The sequence below is a fragment of the Octopus bimaculoides genome, chromosome 20, assembly GCF_001194135.2.
Source record: "Octopus bimaculoides isolate UCB-OBI-ISO-001 chromosome 20, ASM119413v2, whole genome shotgun sequence".
NCBI classification, from domain to species: domain Eukaryota; kingdom Metazoa; phylum Mollusca; class Cephalopoda; order Octopoda; family Octopodidae; genus Octopus; species Octopus bimaculoides.
In genome coordinates, this window is record NC_069000.1 from 953,869 (window position 1) to 972,694 (window position 18,826).

General features: G+C 38.2%; 1 protein-coding gene across 1 annotated transcript; it reads right to left on the reverse strand.

Annotated features, from left to right (window-relative positions):
* Nucleotides 1–3,967: 3,967 nt before the first annotated feature.
* On the reverse strand, nt 3,968–18,820 carry LOC106877556 (ankyrin repeat and SAM domain-containing protein 6). Its single transcript, XM_014926490.1, has 17 exons — nt 17,919–18,820; nt 17,369–17,413; nt 16,600–16,807; nt 15,698–15,798; nt 14,960–15,071; nt 14,010–14,037; nt 13,142–13,246; nt 11,600–11,722; nt 11,183–11,350; nt 10,437–10,824; nt 9,651–9,735; nt 8,844–9,003; nt 8,484–8,532; nt 6,974–7,041; nt 6,465–6,581; nt 5,601–5,667; nt 3,968–4,667 (listed from the first exon to the last, which is right to left on the reverse strand). Exons 1-17 carry the CDS (start codon nt 18,616–18,618, stop codon nt 4,657–4,659), a joined length of 2,535 nt encoding a protein of 844 aa, XP_014781976.1. The 5' UTR covers nt 18,619–18,820; the 3' UTR covers nt 3,968–4,656.
* Nucleotides 18,821–18,826: the final 6 nt, after the last annotated feature.

Consider the following 18,826-nt stretch of genomic DNA (forward strand, 5'->3'; position numbering starts at 1 on the left):
GTTGATTAAATTAATTTTCTATTTTTCTGATCTTGTAAAGTTTATGAGGGATTGATGCTTTCCCGTGTGGGACATTCGGTTTGGAATATCTGAACAAATTTGTGAAATATGCCAAAGCTAAATTCCGTGTTATTAATACAATCTAGTCTTAGCAACACGCAGTGAAGCCAACTTGTTAATGAACAGACATTACAATTAATATCTAACACTTTTTTAATTGAAATAAGTAAAATGGTAATCGTATAACAAAGTAGTCTAATTAGAAACAAAACCAACCGTACAATTTGGTTTCAGGAATTACCGAAACGAATAAAACACCTTGTTTGAAGTAGGTACCTAATAGGTAACTGAGGAGAATAGCGACCTAATTTTATGAAAAGCCATCATAGTTTACATGAAAGATAGAACCACAAAATATTGTTTACTATTTTTTCGTTACTTCAGAGACAAAAAAGAAATACTTGAATTTTAAAAAGACCTGTTATTACGACGAGAGAGAAAAATACAAAACATCTTGGTTACTTCTAGATTTAATAACGCATAAGAGTCGGCAATGTTTCTTGTTTTAAAAACGTGAATAAAAGAAACAAAACATTTTGGTGACTTAAAAGTATTTTATTAAATGTTTTTTTTAATTTATAAGATGTTATGGTGTATATAAATTATCAGAAATGTCGAAAAGATGCAATTTATAAACACATTTTGTATTTTAGAAGTTATTTCGTGTTGTCGTATTTGTGTAATTTTAACCGATCAATGATGTGTATTCAGTTAAAGAAAATTACTGCTGCTGTTTGCGAACAACTTCCGGGTCCACTCCCTTAACAAAACCCTTCTTTAATAACCAAAGATGTTTTTATAGCAACATAGGTTTACTGTATCAGGGTTGATTTGAGGCTAAATGACAACAAACTTATTACTGAGACAGACCAACGACGGGGCCTGTGTGTGGCTAGACAAGACTCCTTAACTGAGAAGGGAACAGGTTTTGGAGGGAGGTGGCTTTGTGCCAGGCGATGAGAGGTTAGAATATGAACGGAGGTACAGAAATAGGTGTCTTGCAGTAGAGGAAGAGATACATGACTACCTCGGTTGGAGAGAGAGAGAGAGTATAATGAGTAGGCAGAAGTTGAGAGAGAGCAGAGTTCAGGAGGGTTTGTTGTGAGAAAGAGATTTGACAGGGACACGGGTGCAGATAGGTTTGCAAGTAAATGGGGAACCTGGGTGGAGGGAGGGACAATGCCTTTAGAGCCTTGATTTCACATCTTCTCAAGCACATGGAATTACCAATAACCTTGTCCTCTCCTTGATGAGGTTCACCTTTAGATCATTTTTCATCACTTCATGCCATGTCTTGCTCTTCTACAGGTTCCCTCCATATTTGAAGATCCACACTTTCTTCTGCCGCTGTCTTCATCCGCGTCTCATGATCATGCCAGTGCAGTCTTCTCTCTTGCGCACCACAGCTGGTGCCACTTCTGTCCAATATTTCTCTTAAATCATGGGAAGTACAATATTAAAAACTAGGAGAAAAAAAGAAACCCTCTAGATATACAAAGTTTATTAGATTTCAAATTAACAGAAATGCTTGATTTACAATTGAAAATATTGACAAAAAATATTTGATTTTTACAAATTGCATAACTATTGGCTGACTTCCATGCTGGTGGCACATAAAAAGCACCAATTGATCATTGCCATTGCCAGCCTCCTCTGACCCCTGTGCCAGTGGCATGTAAAAAGCACCCACTAAACTCAGTGATTGGCATTAGGAAGGGCATCCAGCTGTAGAAACACTTCCAGATCAGACTGGAGCCTGGTGCAGCCTCTTGGCATCCCAGACCCCGGTCAAACCGTCCGACCCATGCCAGCATGGAAAACGGACGTTAAGCAATGATGATGATCGTCATCATTTTGTCTGTTTCTCTATATAGCCATCTGTATCTCTCATTTTTTTTTATCCTTAATTACAAACACATACATGTCATCGTCGTAATTTAATGTCCGTTTTCCTTGCTGGCATGGGTTGGACAGTTTGGCAGGAATAAGGCAAACCACAGATGTGCTGCTAAGCTCCAATGTCAGCTTCAGCACGATTTCCATGGCCCAAAGCCTACTACGAGCACAAGACCTGAAATGTTTTTAGTGGAGGGGCTGGCCAATTACATTGACCCTATTGCTCAGCTGGTGCTTATTTCATCAACCCCAAAAGGATGAAAAGCAAAGTCGACCTTGGTGGAATTTGAACTCTGAACATAGAGATGGATGAACTGCCGCTAAGCATTTTCTCTTTCATGCTAACCATTTTTCTGCCGATTAAGAAGAATAATAATTTATTCGTTTAGTGGCAAATAGAATGGATTATTCTTGTAATTTTTGTGAGAGGCCAAACGAGTCTCAATCCGTTCTGCCTTTTCCTTAACCACCCATTTCTCTAAAGAGAAGCTTGTGTACCTGTGTCTGTGTGCACTTGTGTACCTGTGCATGTGTGTATCTGTGTCTGTCTGCACGTGTGTACCACAGAAACTGTCCCATTCTTGGCCCGTTCGGGGTCCACTGGCATGAAGAGCCCCAGTATCAAATGGTCTCATTTGATGTAGTTGTCATTTGAAATTGTATTTTTATGTTCTTCAAATGTAGCTTTTTTTGTGTTATTTTTGTTTGTTACTTGTTAAATAATTTGTCTTGTTCTTACAGAAGATGGACCCTCAAGGAAACCCAACATTTTCTGCTCACCCAGCCAGATTTTCACCTGATGATGTTTATTCAAGACACAGAGTCACCATCAAGAAAAGATTTGGTATTTTATTAACACAGCAACCTAAGCTTTCATATTGAACAATGATGCTTCTATACTTAAAGGCCAGTGGTTAAATGGAATGACCAAAGCGACCACTCGCAGCTCTAACAACCTTAGTGACATCACAGTCTTATGGTTTCTCTCCTGTATGTGGCTTTTGAAAGCCTTTTTAATCATCATGGAAGAATTACACAGCTTCCACTAATTTAATCGTAATTCTCAGATCCTTGGCATCATTAAAATCTAGAAATGTTAAACTTCACACGATGTTTCCTTGTGGAATTATATTTTTACAAGTTCACAGAACATTCTCCATTTGTATTTACAGGAGACGCTAAGGCCCTTAGCATTTTCTAATGGATTTTGAGTCTGGGTGAGAGGCATGATTTCATCACCAAGGGCATAAATTTTGGTCCCTTTAACTGTTCTGTTACCAGAGCTGCCTGAAACTGCCTTTGCTTTTCTGATACAAACTTCCTGTTTTAAAGGGGGACCTAAATAAAAACCTTGCATTTCAATTTATGTTCCAAGCCTCAGATTAACAAGAGTCATTTTTTTGCTAAATTCTTCATTTTCCAAATTAATTTCAACAGGTTAATCACGATTGAAAATTATCATCGTTGTTTAACATCTGCTTTCCATGCTGGCAGGGATTACACATTCTTCCAGGCTGAGCTAATCTCTAGAGTTCTCTCTCGTAAACTAGTTTTATTAATTCAATTGGAAGTGGCCTTGGATGTTGTTTAGCAAATCCAAAGTTGGTTCCATCTGAGAACTTTCTAGATGGAAACTGATTATTCTTTTTCTTAGCATGAAGCAGAGGCCTTGCTGTCTTATGCATTGTGTAATCACCAGAGATTCTGAAATGCAAAACTATTTCTTTGGTTTGTATCATGTTTTGTATATTGGTGGCATTGAAGAGTGTAGGAAACGTAGATTCTGAGACAAAATGAAGGAAACTTAATATAAAGAAAAAAGTTTTTTCAGTTCTTCACTGGTAGTTCAAAAGTAATGTTTTTTAAATCATTAGAAACTAAAACTTGAAAGAAATTGAGGACAATTAAAGTGTTTTTATTCAGAAATGTTTTTGATATAAATTTTGAATAAAAAAAAAAAACATTACTTTTGAATTACCTGAAATACAGAAATTAATTTAAAAAATCAAAGTTTTGGATAAATTTACAAGTTTATTTAGAAAATTGATCAGAGTTGAATGCTATTTAATATAGCAAATCCTGATGAGTTTACCAGAATAGTTCATCTTTGGCACAAAGTTCTTTTGTATTGTTTGAATCACAGAAAGATAAAGAATATTAAAAAATAAGAGAATGCAAATTGACTAGGACTTGTTAGAAAAAAAACATGTAAATGAAGTGTAAAAGTTTTTTTTCTAGTTTTGATTTGTTGTGTGTCTTTTGATCCAAGACCGTTTCTTTAGGATATAAAACTGCCATATCTTGTAAAGTGTTCATATCAGCCTTCCATAAATGTGACCCCTTTAAGTGTTAATTTGAAACACCCATTTAGCCCTTTTAATTGCAGCCAAACTAGTAAAGTGTCCCAACTGATATCCAATTCTCATCATAGGAATATTTCAGTTGGTCAACTCTAACATAACGAACCGATAGCTAAGATTAGAGATACTCTTTCTTAATTAATTCCAAATCTTGATCGTTTTGAATTATGTTAGTAATGAAAATAGTTACGCCTTGAATTTGTGATTTCTTTTCCAAATTAATTCAAACCCCTGGGTGGTGTATCGTACTACAAATGTGATGAGAAAAGCATTAACGTGTACTTTGCAAATGAAACACCTGAGATTCTTGATAATGGGGCAGTTTTCTTCACAATACTGTTTAATTCAAGTCTAAAAGAGAGGAAAAAAAAAAAGTCTTTAGATTTCTAGATGACATTTATAGACAGTGAAAGTTATTCTGATCACTCGGGGCTGAAGCCTTCAAACAGCAGCAATAACTGACTGATAACATTTAACAAAACAAAAAAAAGACCCAGTTTGGAACACACGAACTTTGCAATCATGTGATTATAATAAGCAACTCCCATTGTGTGTTTGTGCTACTTTTCCCTGTTACTATTTGTTTTATTCCATGTCTTGTAAAATGCAGAGTTATTAGTCAAACCTCATCATTTGAGGCTCAATACTTTTCATATGAAGATGTGGATTGTAAACACACAGAGCTGGAGTTGCTAGAAGTAATAGCCAGTTCTTACTCAAATCACAGAATACCATCTTTAGAAAAAAGCACAGCATAGATGTTGATGCGTAATAAGACAGGAAACTGCTAGTGGTCTTTTTAATCGGAACTGATTTGTGGCTAAGCGACCGACAACAACTTTTTGAATAATGTAATTCTCAATGTATCACCATCATTTAACATCTGCTTTCCATGCTGGCATGGGTTGGACGGTTTGACTGAAAGCTGGGAGGCTGCACCAGGTTCCAATCTGATTTGGCATGCTTTCTATGGCTAGCAGATGGCCTTTCTAATGCCAACCACTGCAAGAGTGTAGTGGGTGCCAGTTACACAACACTGACATCAGCCACGACCACGATTTCACTCGGCTTGTCGGGTCTTCTCAAGCACAGAATATCACCAAAGGTCCCCGTCACTGCCTCTTTATGTTTAGAGAAAACACAAAAAAAATAGGCAGGGTTGGTCATGACTGGAACATTTTGGATCAATGATGTGGTGAGTTGGGGCTGGAGGTTAAATAATGAAATGACAATAAAGCAAATCAAGCCATTGAGAATAGGTGAGAATATAGAGGAATTGCTTACCTTCAGTTAAACTTTGAGCTTTCTGAAACAATGTCAAAGTCTCCCGGAATTGTTGTCTTTCACGACCCTGCAATTATATAAAATGATGCTTTTTAACTCCACACCCTTAAGGTAATTGTTATTAGAATTAAGGTGAGTTAATTACGCCATTAGCATTCAGATTACTTAGTCAAATGTTTGAAGAATTAATTGGATCTTATCTTGTAGATTTCCGGTTTTGATGATACGATTCTATATTTTGAGAATGACATTATAGGATAGGTATGAGAGGCCAGATCCGACCTGCTTGAACATAAAACAAGGAATATTTGAGCCACACTGTGCTCGTTTTGAATGCTAAAGGGTTAAAAGAAGGAATGTCTCAGATTATTCATTCAGTCTCTAAATAATTCTAGTTTTCTACATCAATTAATGTACATATTAATTAAATTTGTGTCTATTAATTGATGTACATTTAATGATTCACTCATCAAGACTTCAACAAATACTACAAAGTGCATGCTCTGTTGATGAGGTCATATACATATATCAAGATGGAACTATGTTCAGAGTTGTCTCCCATGCTTGCTAAAATAATTCAGAGAACAAGGTTAGTCATTAACTCATATTGTCTTTTCCTCCCCACATAATTATTTCTAATTAGTTTTTTAATGCCCCATCATTAAATATTGTCGACACTAACTTCATTACTTTTTCATGTAAATGGACACTAAGTTTTATTTTCAAAATTGTCGGGGGAGGGGTGAAGGCATTAAGAGGTGGGAGATGTTCAGAGTTTACGGACATTGTTAATTAGAAGTTTTTTATATTTCAGGAAATATAAAAATAATAGTAACAATGATGAAAACATCGAAATAAAATTACCTTTCCTGTCTCTAGTTCTGTGATTGCTGCTAGAATCTGTCTTCGAGATTCATTGTGTGAGATTCCAAGTTCTTTCAGGTCTCGGTCAGTGAGAGTCAGAAATGCTTCCATGTCAACCTAATTAGTGGGAGAAAATCAAAAACAGACTTTGATTAAGGGCAAAGAAAAACATCAGTGCAGGACTTGATTGCTAAACTCTTCTTTTGTTACTGTGTGTTCTTGCAGTGATTGCCAATCATTGAAGGAATCGGTAAACTAGGACTTTAACAAAAAGAAAAAAAGAAGCTTTGTATATTTGTTCCCCCATGTTGCACAGACAATCCCTTGTCACTCTTGCCATCAAAATACAGTGAATCGATGATTGATCTGCTGCAAATGAGGGTGTTCTTTTGCATAAAATGTGATTCGATGTTTTAAAAATCAGGAAACCATTTACATTGCAGTGTAGAAATTGTCTTATGAACTGTAAAGTGTGAAAACCCAACATAACATAAGAAAATGCTTATTACCTCTTGTTCTTCAAATATCGGATGGTATCTTTCTAGAGATAATTTCTTGAGTATTCCAGATAATTCATCTGAAGCAGCAAGGAAACGAAAATTTTAGAATGCTTAAAATTCATAAAGTTTGATATATATATATATATATATATATATATATATATACTTTATTTAAAAGCAGCTGAAATATAACAAAAAGCTCCTTGTGTTTGTATATTTGTGCCTCCTTGTCTTGACATTGCATGCTAGTTGTAAAGGAGTGTCATTTGTCTCCAGTCTTCCATGGAAACATGTCCATTCTTGGGTAAATATTACCTTGCTTGAGACAAGTGAAGACTGGCAACAAGAAGAGGAATTTGGCTGTAAGAGATCTGCCTCAATGAATTCCGTCTGACCCATGCTAGCATGAAAAACGATGATGATGATGAGCTTTAATTAAATACACTAATGAAAAGAAATACCTTATCACCTGCAGCAACTCACCAAACCATCCTTTTTAGCAGCCAATTATAACATCCATCCATTGTCTTGCTGTGTTCTTGGCACATTTCTATCTTACCTAAATTCCAACGCTTGTCCTAAATGTTTGCAGTGGATTACATCTCATATTTTCATATGTGCATGTATATATATGTATATAAACATAAATATATATATATATATAAATATAAACACACACACACACACATGTATAGCCTTCTTCTGTTGATTTTCTGCCAAGTTGATTTATGTTCTTCGTGTGCAACCTAATTCTGTTTTGTAATCAGTAAAAAGTAAACAGACAAAGCTAATTGTGCATCTCTTAGCCATTCTGTTTGGATATTCCTGCCTTTTATCAAACCATGACAGGATTCTTGCAAAAACAACAAACAAACAAACAAAAAAAACTGCTGCAAGCTATCATTCTGTTCTGCTTCTTGAATATTTAGTCTGCTGTTTCATTATCTGATGCTGAGTCAGTATCTTAGTTACAGTTTGCTGGGTTTGTCTCTCTCTCTCTGACACAGTTGGAGTTGCCAGAAATAAATCATCCTTAATCCTTTAGCATTCACATTATTATTCAGCCAAATGCTTTTTTTTATTCTCATTGTGTTGTAGCTTTGAGATTTTGGTGAGAGGCCAGATCTGACCAGTTTAAACATAAAACAGGGAGAATATTTTGGGGTCAGATATGGCTGGTTAAATGCTAAAGGGTTAAATTACATCCAACTTTGATAGAATAGGGAAAATGCATTGGACAGTGTAGTCCTTGGTATATAAAAAGATGAGATGGTCACATTTGGATTGCTCTTGATTACAGACTTGCTCGATGAAAGTCGTCTTGAGCTTAAACAACAATCTCGACCCCTCCCTCCCCTCTATTCCTGACTCTCTAGATCACTCCATGATGCCAAACCATCATCTCTGCTTCTTCCTCTTCTCTCAAACCCTCAAACAACAATTTGGTTTTAATTCCAATGTCTGCAGTCAAACCATATTAAACAGATTTTTCAAAGAATCCAAGACAAAAATTCCTCACCTTCTGATCCTATGTGCTTCTTGTCTTCACAGTAAATTTCCTCTTCAGTCTACAAATAGAAGAGAAAATAAAACACAAAATAAACCAGTTCTTTCGTAGTCAGGGAACTCGTGTATCAGCTGCCTGGACCCTAAAATTATCCCCTTTAGATACAATAAATGAAATAAGGAATTCTTTCATAGCGCCATGGGCCTGCCCATTAACAACATTGTTATGAATCGTGTCACATCTAAAATACTTTTCTTCCTTCAAAAACAACCTACGATGATGAGGGGACGTTAATTACATTTAAAATCCTGTTGAGAAGATGAGTTCATTAAGGTGCCGTATGAAATCTAATTACTTCAAAGTTTAACTTACCTTACCAGGTGTTGGAGAAGCTGAAGGTGTTAAGGTAGATGTACTGTGGCCATGAGATGATCGTTGTGGAGTCATTGAGGAACTGCCACTTGTAGAACTGTCTGGTGAGGTAGTATTAGATGCATTGCGAAACGCCGATAAACCCATTGAAAGTTTACCACTGTTGGAAGCAAAAGATGGGAATAATAGTAAGACTATGTCTAAATTATGCAGAAAGGAAAAGGTTCTTGGTGTTAATAAGAGTGAACGGTAGGTTACAGGGGAACATTAAATTTTCTTTTCTCATCATTTAATGCCTGTTTTTCCATGCTGGCATGGGTTGGATGGTTCAACAGGAGCAAATGAGTTGGAGGACAGCATCAAGTTCCAATGTCTGTATGTATATATAAATTATTCTAATGCCAATAATTCTACAAATTACAAGTAATATTAATAAAGAACCAACCCATGTCAGCATAGATGATGATGATGATATTCTGACAGAATTATTAGCATGCAGGACAAAATGCTTAGCCACATTTCATCTATGTTCTGAGTTCAAATTCCACTGAGGTTGACCTTGCCTTTCATCCTTTCAGGGTCGATAAATAAAGTACCAGTGAAACACTGGAGTCAATATAATTGACTAGTCCCCTCCCGCAAGATTTCAGGCCTTGTGCCTATAGTAGAAAGGATTATTATTATTAGTGGTGGTGGAAGCAGCGTGTTCTAGTTTGGCTTGAAACCACAAATTTCATGCTGTTGACATAGCATCAACTTAGAGCAACAGGGGAATGTAATTTGAGATGTTTTAAAAAATAAATTTACCTGTACAAACGATGAGCTGGAGAATAAGTTGCAGGATTGGGTCCACATTTTGTCCAGGTAAGGTTTACATCAGTTGGGGGGTAGTCTAGAAAACAAACCCCACCCAAAAACATAAATGTATCATAATCATTGTCATCCTTAACAACTCTTAACGAAGTGAAATCAATTATTGACCACAAACACCACAAAATGTGGATCTGCTCCACTGACCCTTTGACCTGTTGTCCAGTGTGCTGTCAAATTAGTTCCTGCTAAGCCAGCCTGGAGAACAGATGATTTGTCATTGCAGACCAAGTTTCTTCATCATTATTTCATAATCCACTTTTCCATGCTTGCATGGGTCAGACGGAATTTTCGAGGCAGATTTTTGACAGCCAAATGTTCCTGTTGTCATCAGGAAAGGACCCTGCTTGTATGACTGACACTCATTTACAACTATCATGTGATGTGAAGACAAGGGGACATGCACCAGTATGTACATACATACATATACACACACACACACATACAGCAGGCTTCTTTCAGTTTCCATCTACCAAATCCACTCGAGACTTTGTTTGGTCTGTGACTACAGTAGTTGGACTGAATCTCAAACCAGGAGGTTGGGAAACAAAGAGCCTTAATCACACAGCCAGGCGGTGCCTCTGTTGTTTCTCTTGAGCATCCCTGGTTGTAAAACACAGAACTTGAAAATCAGAGCAGAACCATCTCTCATTGTAACTAAGGAAAAGGGTTTGGAAAACTAGAAGGAAAATGAAATGAATATTTGTCAGATGTAGCACTCACCTGAGCTAGGAACAGCAACAGCAGAAGAAGCTGATGCAGGGTTGCCAACAGGACCCTGTTCTGCACACAACCCAAGAGAACTGAATTCTCCTCCAGCTGCTGCACGATTAGACATTGCCACTCTTGAATAGACTGCAGCAGACGTTGGCCCAGGAGCAGATGATGCACTGGGGTTGTTTGTAAACTGGTATGGCAAATGCTTTTTGTAACCAGGAATGATTGTAGCAGTCGTTGAACCGGTGATTCCAAGAGAAGGACTTGAAGGAAAATAGCGGGAAGCTGGGGCCATCATGGGTGTTGATGGGTTCACTTGGTGATGCATATTTAGATTTCCTGTAGATCGATTGTGTAGCAGTTTTGAAGGACAGGCTACTGATCGACTAGATCTCTACAACACAGAAAAAAAACACAATTCAAAACTTCAGGTAATACAACATAACTGTTGAAAATATCAAATAAATGCATTAGTTGTTTCCATCTCTTTTTTAATAATTAGACTTTGTAGACTTTGAATCAGCTTGTAGGAGCAGGTTGCTGGGTAAGAAAGTCATTACATTTAATTTAAAAATAAAACTCCTGTCTCTCATATACTTTTTTTTAAAGAGAGTAAAACGGGATTTGAGGGAATCTTGCCCTTTTTTAGCAAGCCAGATGATTATTTAAAGGGTTCGTGTGTTTTTTTTTTCCTGCCTCTTTTGTAAACCTGCAAAAAAAAAAAAAACAATAAAGGTACACAAGACACTTACCGTTGTTGAATTCATGAGGACCGGAGAGACTGGTGCTGTCCTGCGTCCAGTACAGAGTTTACGTGATGTGTGGTCAGTACTGTCCAGACCAAACGTTGGTTGTGGCAGGAATGGCGGAATAACTGGTTTCAGGGTGTCACAAGAGTTGGAATGTGGAGTGCTCATATCCTGCAGAAACACAACAACAATCTTCATCCATTATTTGACTCAAAGAGACAATATGTTGTCTGGGTCAAGAATTGAACCCACATCCTAATGACTGACAGCTCAACACCCTAAACACTAAGCTGAATACTTTCACATGTTACATTCCAAATACCAGTTTAAGAAGAAAAAAGTTGTTTGCTTTACAAATAATTTTCAAATTTAATTAACACACATGTTAAGTGTTTTGATTAATTAGTGTGATGATCTCACCTGAGTACACATTGTTGCACTTCGTTTAGTTTCCTGAAGAATCATCTCGTAACTGTTGAAGTCAACCATTTGTTGAGTTGGCAAAGCAGATGCGGGTGAGACATGCTGGTCTCCCATGGCAACCTGAAATACACAATAAACAACACTGACGCTAGAGTGAACTAGTGACAAAAACCAACTAAAGAGGGTGGAGACTAAATCTGGTCATTTGACTTTTAGAAACAGCAGCTAAATCTCCTGCAACATAATGGAGACAGGGAAGACATTGGATAATGCAGTCCTAGATACACTATACTTGAAACAAAAAAAAAAGGGGCAGAGATGGATTGTCTTTGATCATAGGTTTCTTTAAACAGGATTGGCCTGTGGCTAAACAACAACTTCAGAGAACATGGTGGTCTTTAATGTTACGAGCTGTAACAGTCTTTGAGTTTACCTTAAATTGGAGACCCTGACATATAGCATCATCATTTAACATCTGCTTTCTATGCTGGTATGGGTTGGACAGTTTGACTGAGGACTGGCAAGGCTGGAGAGCTGCACCAGGCTCCATTTGTCTGAATTTGGCAAGGTTTCTATGGCTGGATGCCCTTCCTCATGCCAACCACTTCACAGAGTGTACTGGGTGCTTTGTTATGTGACGCCAGCACAGGTGCTTTATACGTGGCATCAACAGGGGTGCTTTTATAAGTGGCACCAGTGCCTGTGATCTGAAGAGACAGCCGAGGGAAGGAGTGAAACGGAGAGATTAGAATATGAGAGGAACCGAGGTGGTCCTCTTATTTGCCCACCTCAGTCGGACAAGGAAGGAGGGAGTTAGAAAGACAGCTGGAGGGAGAGAGAGAGAGCCTGCTCACACTCACACTCCAGCTGTCTCCCTAACTCTCTCCCACCTTCCTTGCCCGACTGAGTGAAGACTGATGGGGTTTGATTATCCATAGACTTGGACAATAATCTTGAATGTTTAGAATAAAGGGGCCAACACAAAAAGGACCCACAAACCAAGTAATGGAGTTAAACAGGATGACAGATTATGTGTACTACCAAAGAACAAATACAGTCCATTCCATGGGCTTCCACACAGTTTCCACCAACTCAGTTTTACTCATGAGGCTGATGACGACGATGAAGGCTAGAGTTGACCTAAGGCTACACTGGAAGACACTTGCCCAATGTGCCATTCAGTGGGATTGAACCCAGTGAAATGATAAGATGGAGATTTGAAAGAGAATCTCTACCATCAGGTTTAACAATTCAGCCAGGGTGAACCTCGTTGTGGTTATTGAATCTGCTAGAAATAGCAGTCAACTTTCCCTCAGATCACATCTGCTTGTCTCAGAAAACAGAGACAAATTGGATAATGTGATTAGGTATGCAAGAGTGTGTTTGAGGGAGAAAGGCAGAATGGTTGCAGATGGAATGTTTTTGATTAAAAGGGTCTGTGGGATTGAGTGATGACTCAAAGGACAGAGTTAATAAGGGAGTGGGGGGGCGAAAAAGAGGCAGAAAATAAGAGATTTTAGGTAAATTGAGATGACTTACATCAGTATCAGGCTGGAACGGTCCCGTTGCAAAGTAATGAGAGGTGCTGTAGGTGCGACCAAGTTTCAGATTGCGGAAACGGTTTGACATACGACTCCACCAGGCCTGAGTATTGGAGGGAAAAAACAAAATAAGGTTTTGGAATAATAATTCTAGAGACAGGCAACATGTTGAGACTAAACTGTTGCCAAAAAAGAAAATTTTTAAAAAATACATAAATGCCAAATTCTGTTCCTCACAGAAATTTAATACTAAATGCTTAAATTATGAATATGCAGAACAAAAACATCATTTTGGGGACCTTTTTCAGCATTTTGACCATCCACTTTTCCATGCTGGCATGGGTTGTATGAAGTTAGTTTGGGTGGATTTAATATGACCAGGTGTCCTTCCTCTTACAAACCCTCACCCATTTCTAAGGTAATATTCCCGCCTTGACAGGACATGTTTCCATAGAAATGAAGGACACTGCTTTCTTGACAGTGACACTCGTTTACAGCGACCATGAGATGTCAAGGCAAGCCAACAGTAACACACACACTTATGTGTGTGTGTGTGTGTGTATATATATACATACAATGGGTTTCTCTCGGTTTCTGATTACCAGTTCCACTGGCGAGGCTTTGATCGGCCTGGGGCTTTAGTAGATGACACCTGCCTAAGGTGACACACAGTGGGACAGAAACAAACATCTTGCTATAACAGCCATGGATGGATATAGTGTTGTTGGTCAGTGGAATGGTTGAAGAACCCAGCAGAAAGCAAAAGATCAAGAGACAATAAATAGAAAAAAAAGAAGACAAAGCTGGCAACCAATGAATTATGAAGAATTGGGTTGAATGGAGCAAAATGATGAGATGAAACTTACTCTCAATCCATTCTGTGAGTGTTCTTCGCTGAAACGAGGAAATATATAGAAATGTTTAAGCAATATTGCACAAAGACAGTGAAGAAGGAAAGAAAGGAGAGAAAAAGAGAGCAAAAGACACAATGAAGATGTATAAATGTGTAAGGTGGTGGTGGTGGTGTTGTAGTGAATGTTACCAAAAGGTCAAGGTTGTCCTGATTGTGGAAACCATTTGTAAGGACATGGAATACAAACAGATGTTTTTTGCTGTTGGAAGGGGTTTAACTTTTAGAAATAACTTCTTTGTATTTGAACCAATAACATGATGGCTTTACCTGTTAGAAATAGCAGTCAATTTTCCCTCAAGTCACACTTTACCATCTTAAAAGAAAACGAACACATTGGACAATATAGTCACTGATATAAAATATGACTTGATGGTCACATCTGGACAAAGTTGTGTAGTTGAAAGTAATTATCTGGTTACTGAACTCGGTAAGAATCATATACCAATTCTGATTAAATGTAAAATGTAATCCACTGCATAGAATCACTGATGCAAAGTTTCCTGTTTTCTTCAGTGAAAATAATGAAATCAGATTCAGAAGAATTTCTTATAATCTTCATTTTGCAATTGGAATCAGTTTTATTAAAAACTGAGGAGTTAAAAGTCAAAGATTTTGTGTAGGGATTCTATAGTTCTGCCTCAAGGACAACTTTGACCACAAGTTTGCTGGCTGAGGTGAAAGAAAAATACTCTTTAAGCAAGACACATCATGCCACCACTTGTCACAATTAATTTAGTGAAAAAGAAACATGAGTAAATACCTCTATTACATTTTGTGGTTAAGAAGAGCTGCTAATTCATAAAGATAAAGTGTGGATTTGCAGAGCTACCCCACCCCCCTCCAACAGTATTAGGGGAAGAAATACAAAGTCTAAGAAACAAAAGAAATGCTTTGATGTCTGACCTGAAATCTTGAACTGTGCCATTCTGTTTGACCCATTTTTTGCCCTGGCGCTGGTTTGTTATTTTCATTGTCTTCTCAGCAAGTAAACGTAATAATTCTGTGTCAACATCATCTGCAACAACAATTTATAACATAGACACCAGGCCACAACTGTTTTTTTTTTTTGTTTTTTTTAATGGGAGGGATGGTTTAGTTAAAGCCATCAATTTGGACCCCACTCCCCACTATTTATTCTACTTCCATCCTGAAAAGGAAAGGAAGTCATCCCCAGCAGGATTTGAACTCAGAATATAACAGAATGTTACTAAATAGCACAACATATTCTAGCAAAGGGTTAAGTATTGGAGTTAATTTGTAGCCACATTGGATCTTCTTCATCCACATTTAGCAGTCACCAATTCCTCATCCAAACACTGGTATGTAGCCCTACCAGTGCAGTCTTCTTTCTTGCACATCTGATGCCTCTTATGCCCAGTTTTTCTCTCAACATATTTATTCTATGTCATCCATGCACATCCTCACATTGCACATCCAGTGGAGCATGCTGTTTCTGCTGTGCTCACAGAATGTACTGCTCCAGTGCATCTATTGCATACAAAGCTTTACTACTACTACTACTGAGGACAGAGAAGAAAATGCCTTGTGGTATTATACTCCCCGAAAAAAAACAATTTTAGATGACAAATTACAGTGTTGAGATAAGAGTTTTGTTAATTGAATTTAAGAAATGTTACCAACCAAGTAGGGAGGCCATGTCAAAGGCTGTGCATCCATTTTTCGCTTGAACAGTCACTTCAGTTTTGGCCTCATTGATGAGAAACATGGCAACAGATTTTTGTCTGAAAAAAAGAAAGAAAATCATTTTATTTGATGAAGATGCTGTTTAATTGGTTGAAATCCCAACATCATCTTGTAGTCAAACTCCCCACAGCTCCATTATTTCCTTAGTCCCCAGGTTAGCCTTGATTGAGGAGACCAATGATCACAGATATTCCTGCCATGACCATTTCATCTTATTAGGATATATCTACGATTACAAACTTATCTAATGAATCAGTGAGTTTCTAACTCATTTTACAAAGAAAGTTGTGATTTGAGAGATATTTCACAGCTATTTCTAGCAACATGAATAACCACAAGCAGACTCCCTTATTGATCAGATCCCATCCAGAAGCAAATATTTCCAACAACCGTCAACCTGTAAAGGTTCTTTTGCTCCTCTTATAAAACCCAGGTCCCTAATTCCCTTGCTGTTCTGAGAGCTTTGTCAGCAGGCAACACGACTTTGATGCTGTTTATCCCCAGGTCAATCTTGCTCCAGCAGGCCCATGATCAAAGACATTCCAAGGCAAGTTGTGTCCATGTATTTGGTAAGGAGCAGTATGTTGGAGCAAGAAGTATGGCTGTCAGCTGGAGAGAGAGAGAGACATGAGGTGTCTGGAACATAGACTTAGGGGCAGGGGAGGGGTCACACCCCAGCACCCAACCAAATATCTCAGTGTCATTTAGTCAGAACCACATGGCTGGGAAGTTTACTTCTTTACCACATAATCATTTGTTCACTATAGGACTTCTTAATTACAGCTAAACTGTGGACTGCATAACAACAACAACAACAACAACAAGAACGTGTGAGTTACCCATGGTAGGTGGCTTGCATCAATGCTGTCCAACCACTGATGGTGTCTTGTTTGTTGGGGTCACAACCATTCTCGACTAACTGACGAACAATATCCAACCGTCCCATCATGGCAGCAAACATAAGAGGCGTCGCTCCATCTTGAGGTGAACAAGCATCAACTTGTATCTTATCTTCTTTCAGAATCTGAGAAATGCGTTCAAGATCGCCTAAAAAAAGAAATAAATAAACATGAAATTATCAATTCACATCGTATAAAATACATTGTCACATCACTCAGTGTGTGGCCCAATGGTTAGGGTGTTGCACTTGCAATCACCAGATCATGGGTTCGATTCCCAGACCAGATGGTGCATTTGTGTTCTTGAGTAAAACATTTCATTTCAAATTGCACCAGTCTACTCAGCTGTAAACGGGTCACCCTGCAACAGGATAATCTTTTTCCGGTCGGAGGCAATGTTGTTGCTCTGCTCACCTAGCCATCACTCGAAAGATAAAATGATGCAAAGTGCATTGTGACTAGTGATGTATAACGTCTGATAGTCTGGTTGATCATGTGATCCCATGAAGGCCCAATGTAATTCTAATGATGGAAGATTAAACCATACCATTACAGGTGTGCAGTGCTTCATTAAAACTGAAAACAGAAAATACATCAGACAGCAGCATCGTGTTACATTAATCCTGATACAAACAAAGTCCGTCTGTATAGGACCCCTCACTGCTGGGGGGACACTCGCTGTCAAAGCTACAAAACAAAGAAGACATACCTTGTTTCGAAGCAGTTATGATGTCAGGTTTCACTTCTTCTGGCGCTACAAAAGAAAGGGAAAACAGAAATTAAAAACAATAAGGGAATTAGATTTAACGGCCAAGTGAGAAAGAGAAGGAGAATGACATCCTTAAACGAGAGACTGTGTCCAAATGTTTGCAATTGTGTGGACAAGGTGGTGGCCTGAGACTGATATTAAAGCACACAAGTACAAGGAATGGTCCTTACAGACAAGATATCACACACACTTTCTGTCTCATCTACTAAATTCCATTCAACAAGGCTTTGGTTAACCCAAGAAAATGGTAGACAACATTTGCGCAAAGTGCTATGTAGAGGAATTGAACCACAAACTAAAGTTGGAAAAAACAAATTTTTTAACCAAAAAAACATGTCCTGCTGAAGGTTTAAAAAAATATTTGAATTTATCGAAAACCGTCTACAATTTCAAATATTTTGAGCGCCATATTAAAACAATGTAAGCCAAATTACAACAACAAAAAACGGGACTCTTGAATTAAAATTGTCAAAATATAAATATAACTTACAAACTTTCGGTTTGTTTTTGGTTTTTCGATCTAAATAGCCGTGTACTTCTCGCTTCCCCCGCATTTTCGCCATTTCCAGGGCAGTTCGGTCGTTAATGTCGGTCAAATTCGGATCACAGCCCCGTTCGATGAGCACTTGAGCAGTGGTCATGTGTCCGTTTTGAGCAGCTGCCATTAAAACTGTGAGGCCATTGGACGGCGTCTGGTAGTTGACTTCGTATCCTCTGTCCAGCAGAAGTCTCAGAACGGAATCGTGTCCATTCTGAGCAGCAGACATCAACGGCGTGATCTCACAGTCTTTCCCATGTCTGTTATATTCGGCCCCAGCATCTAACAGCATCCGTACAACCTGCAAATGGCCACCTCGAGCAGCAATGGTCAGTGCAGAAGCGCCGAGTCGATTCAAAGCATTGAAGTCAGCCTTGTTTTGTAACAATAAGGCTACCACATTCGTGTGACCGTGTCGACAGGCTTGCATTAGAGGCGTCCAACCAGCCATGTTGGGTTTATCCAAAGCAGCTCCTCGCATCAACAGAAGCCGAACCACTTGTTCTTGGCCGTTTGCTGCTGCCATTTGTAAGGCAGTAATCTCGTCATCGTCCACATCGTCCACCTGTACGAATCCTTGATCCAACTGGCTGAGGATAACGTGAACCTCGCCATGTTCACAAGCGCTCAAAAGTTGTCGGAATCTATCCATGGTCCATGATTACAAGCCATCACCCGTCCATCAACCATAACGCCCACCCAGTTGTAAAAAAAAAAAAAAAAGAAGAAAGGTTAATATAATAAAAATTTACAAAATCTGAAATTAAAATTAATCACACAATAGCATCCGAGTGCAGTGATGGAAGAATTATTGCAGACGATAATCAAGCGGATTTGATTAAAGATATTCAAGGAATATT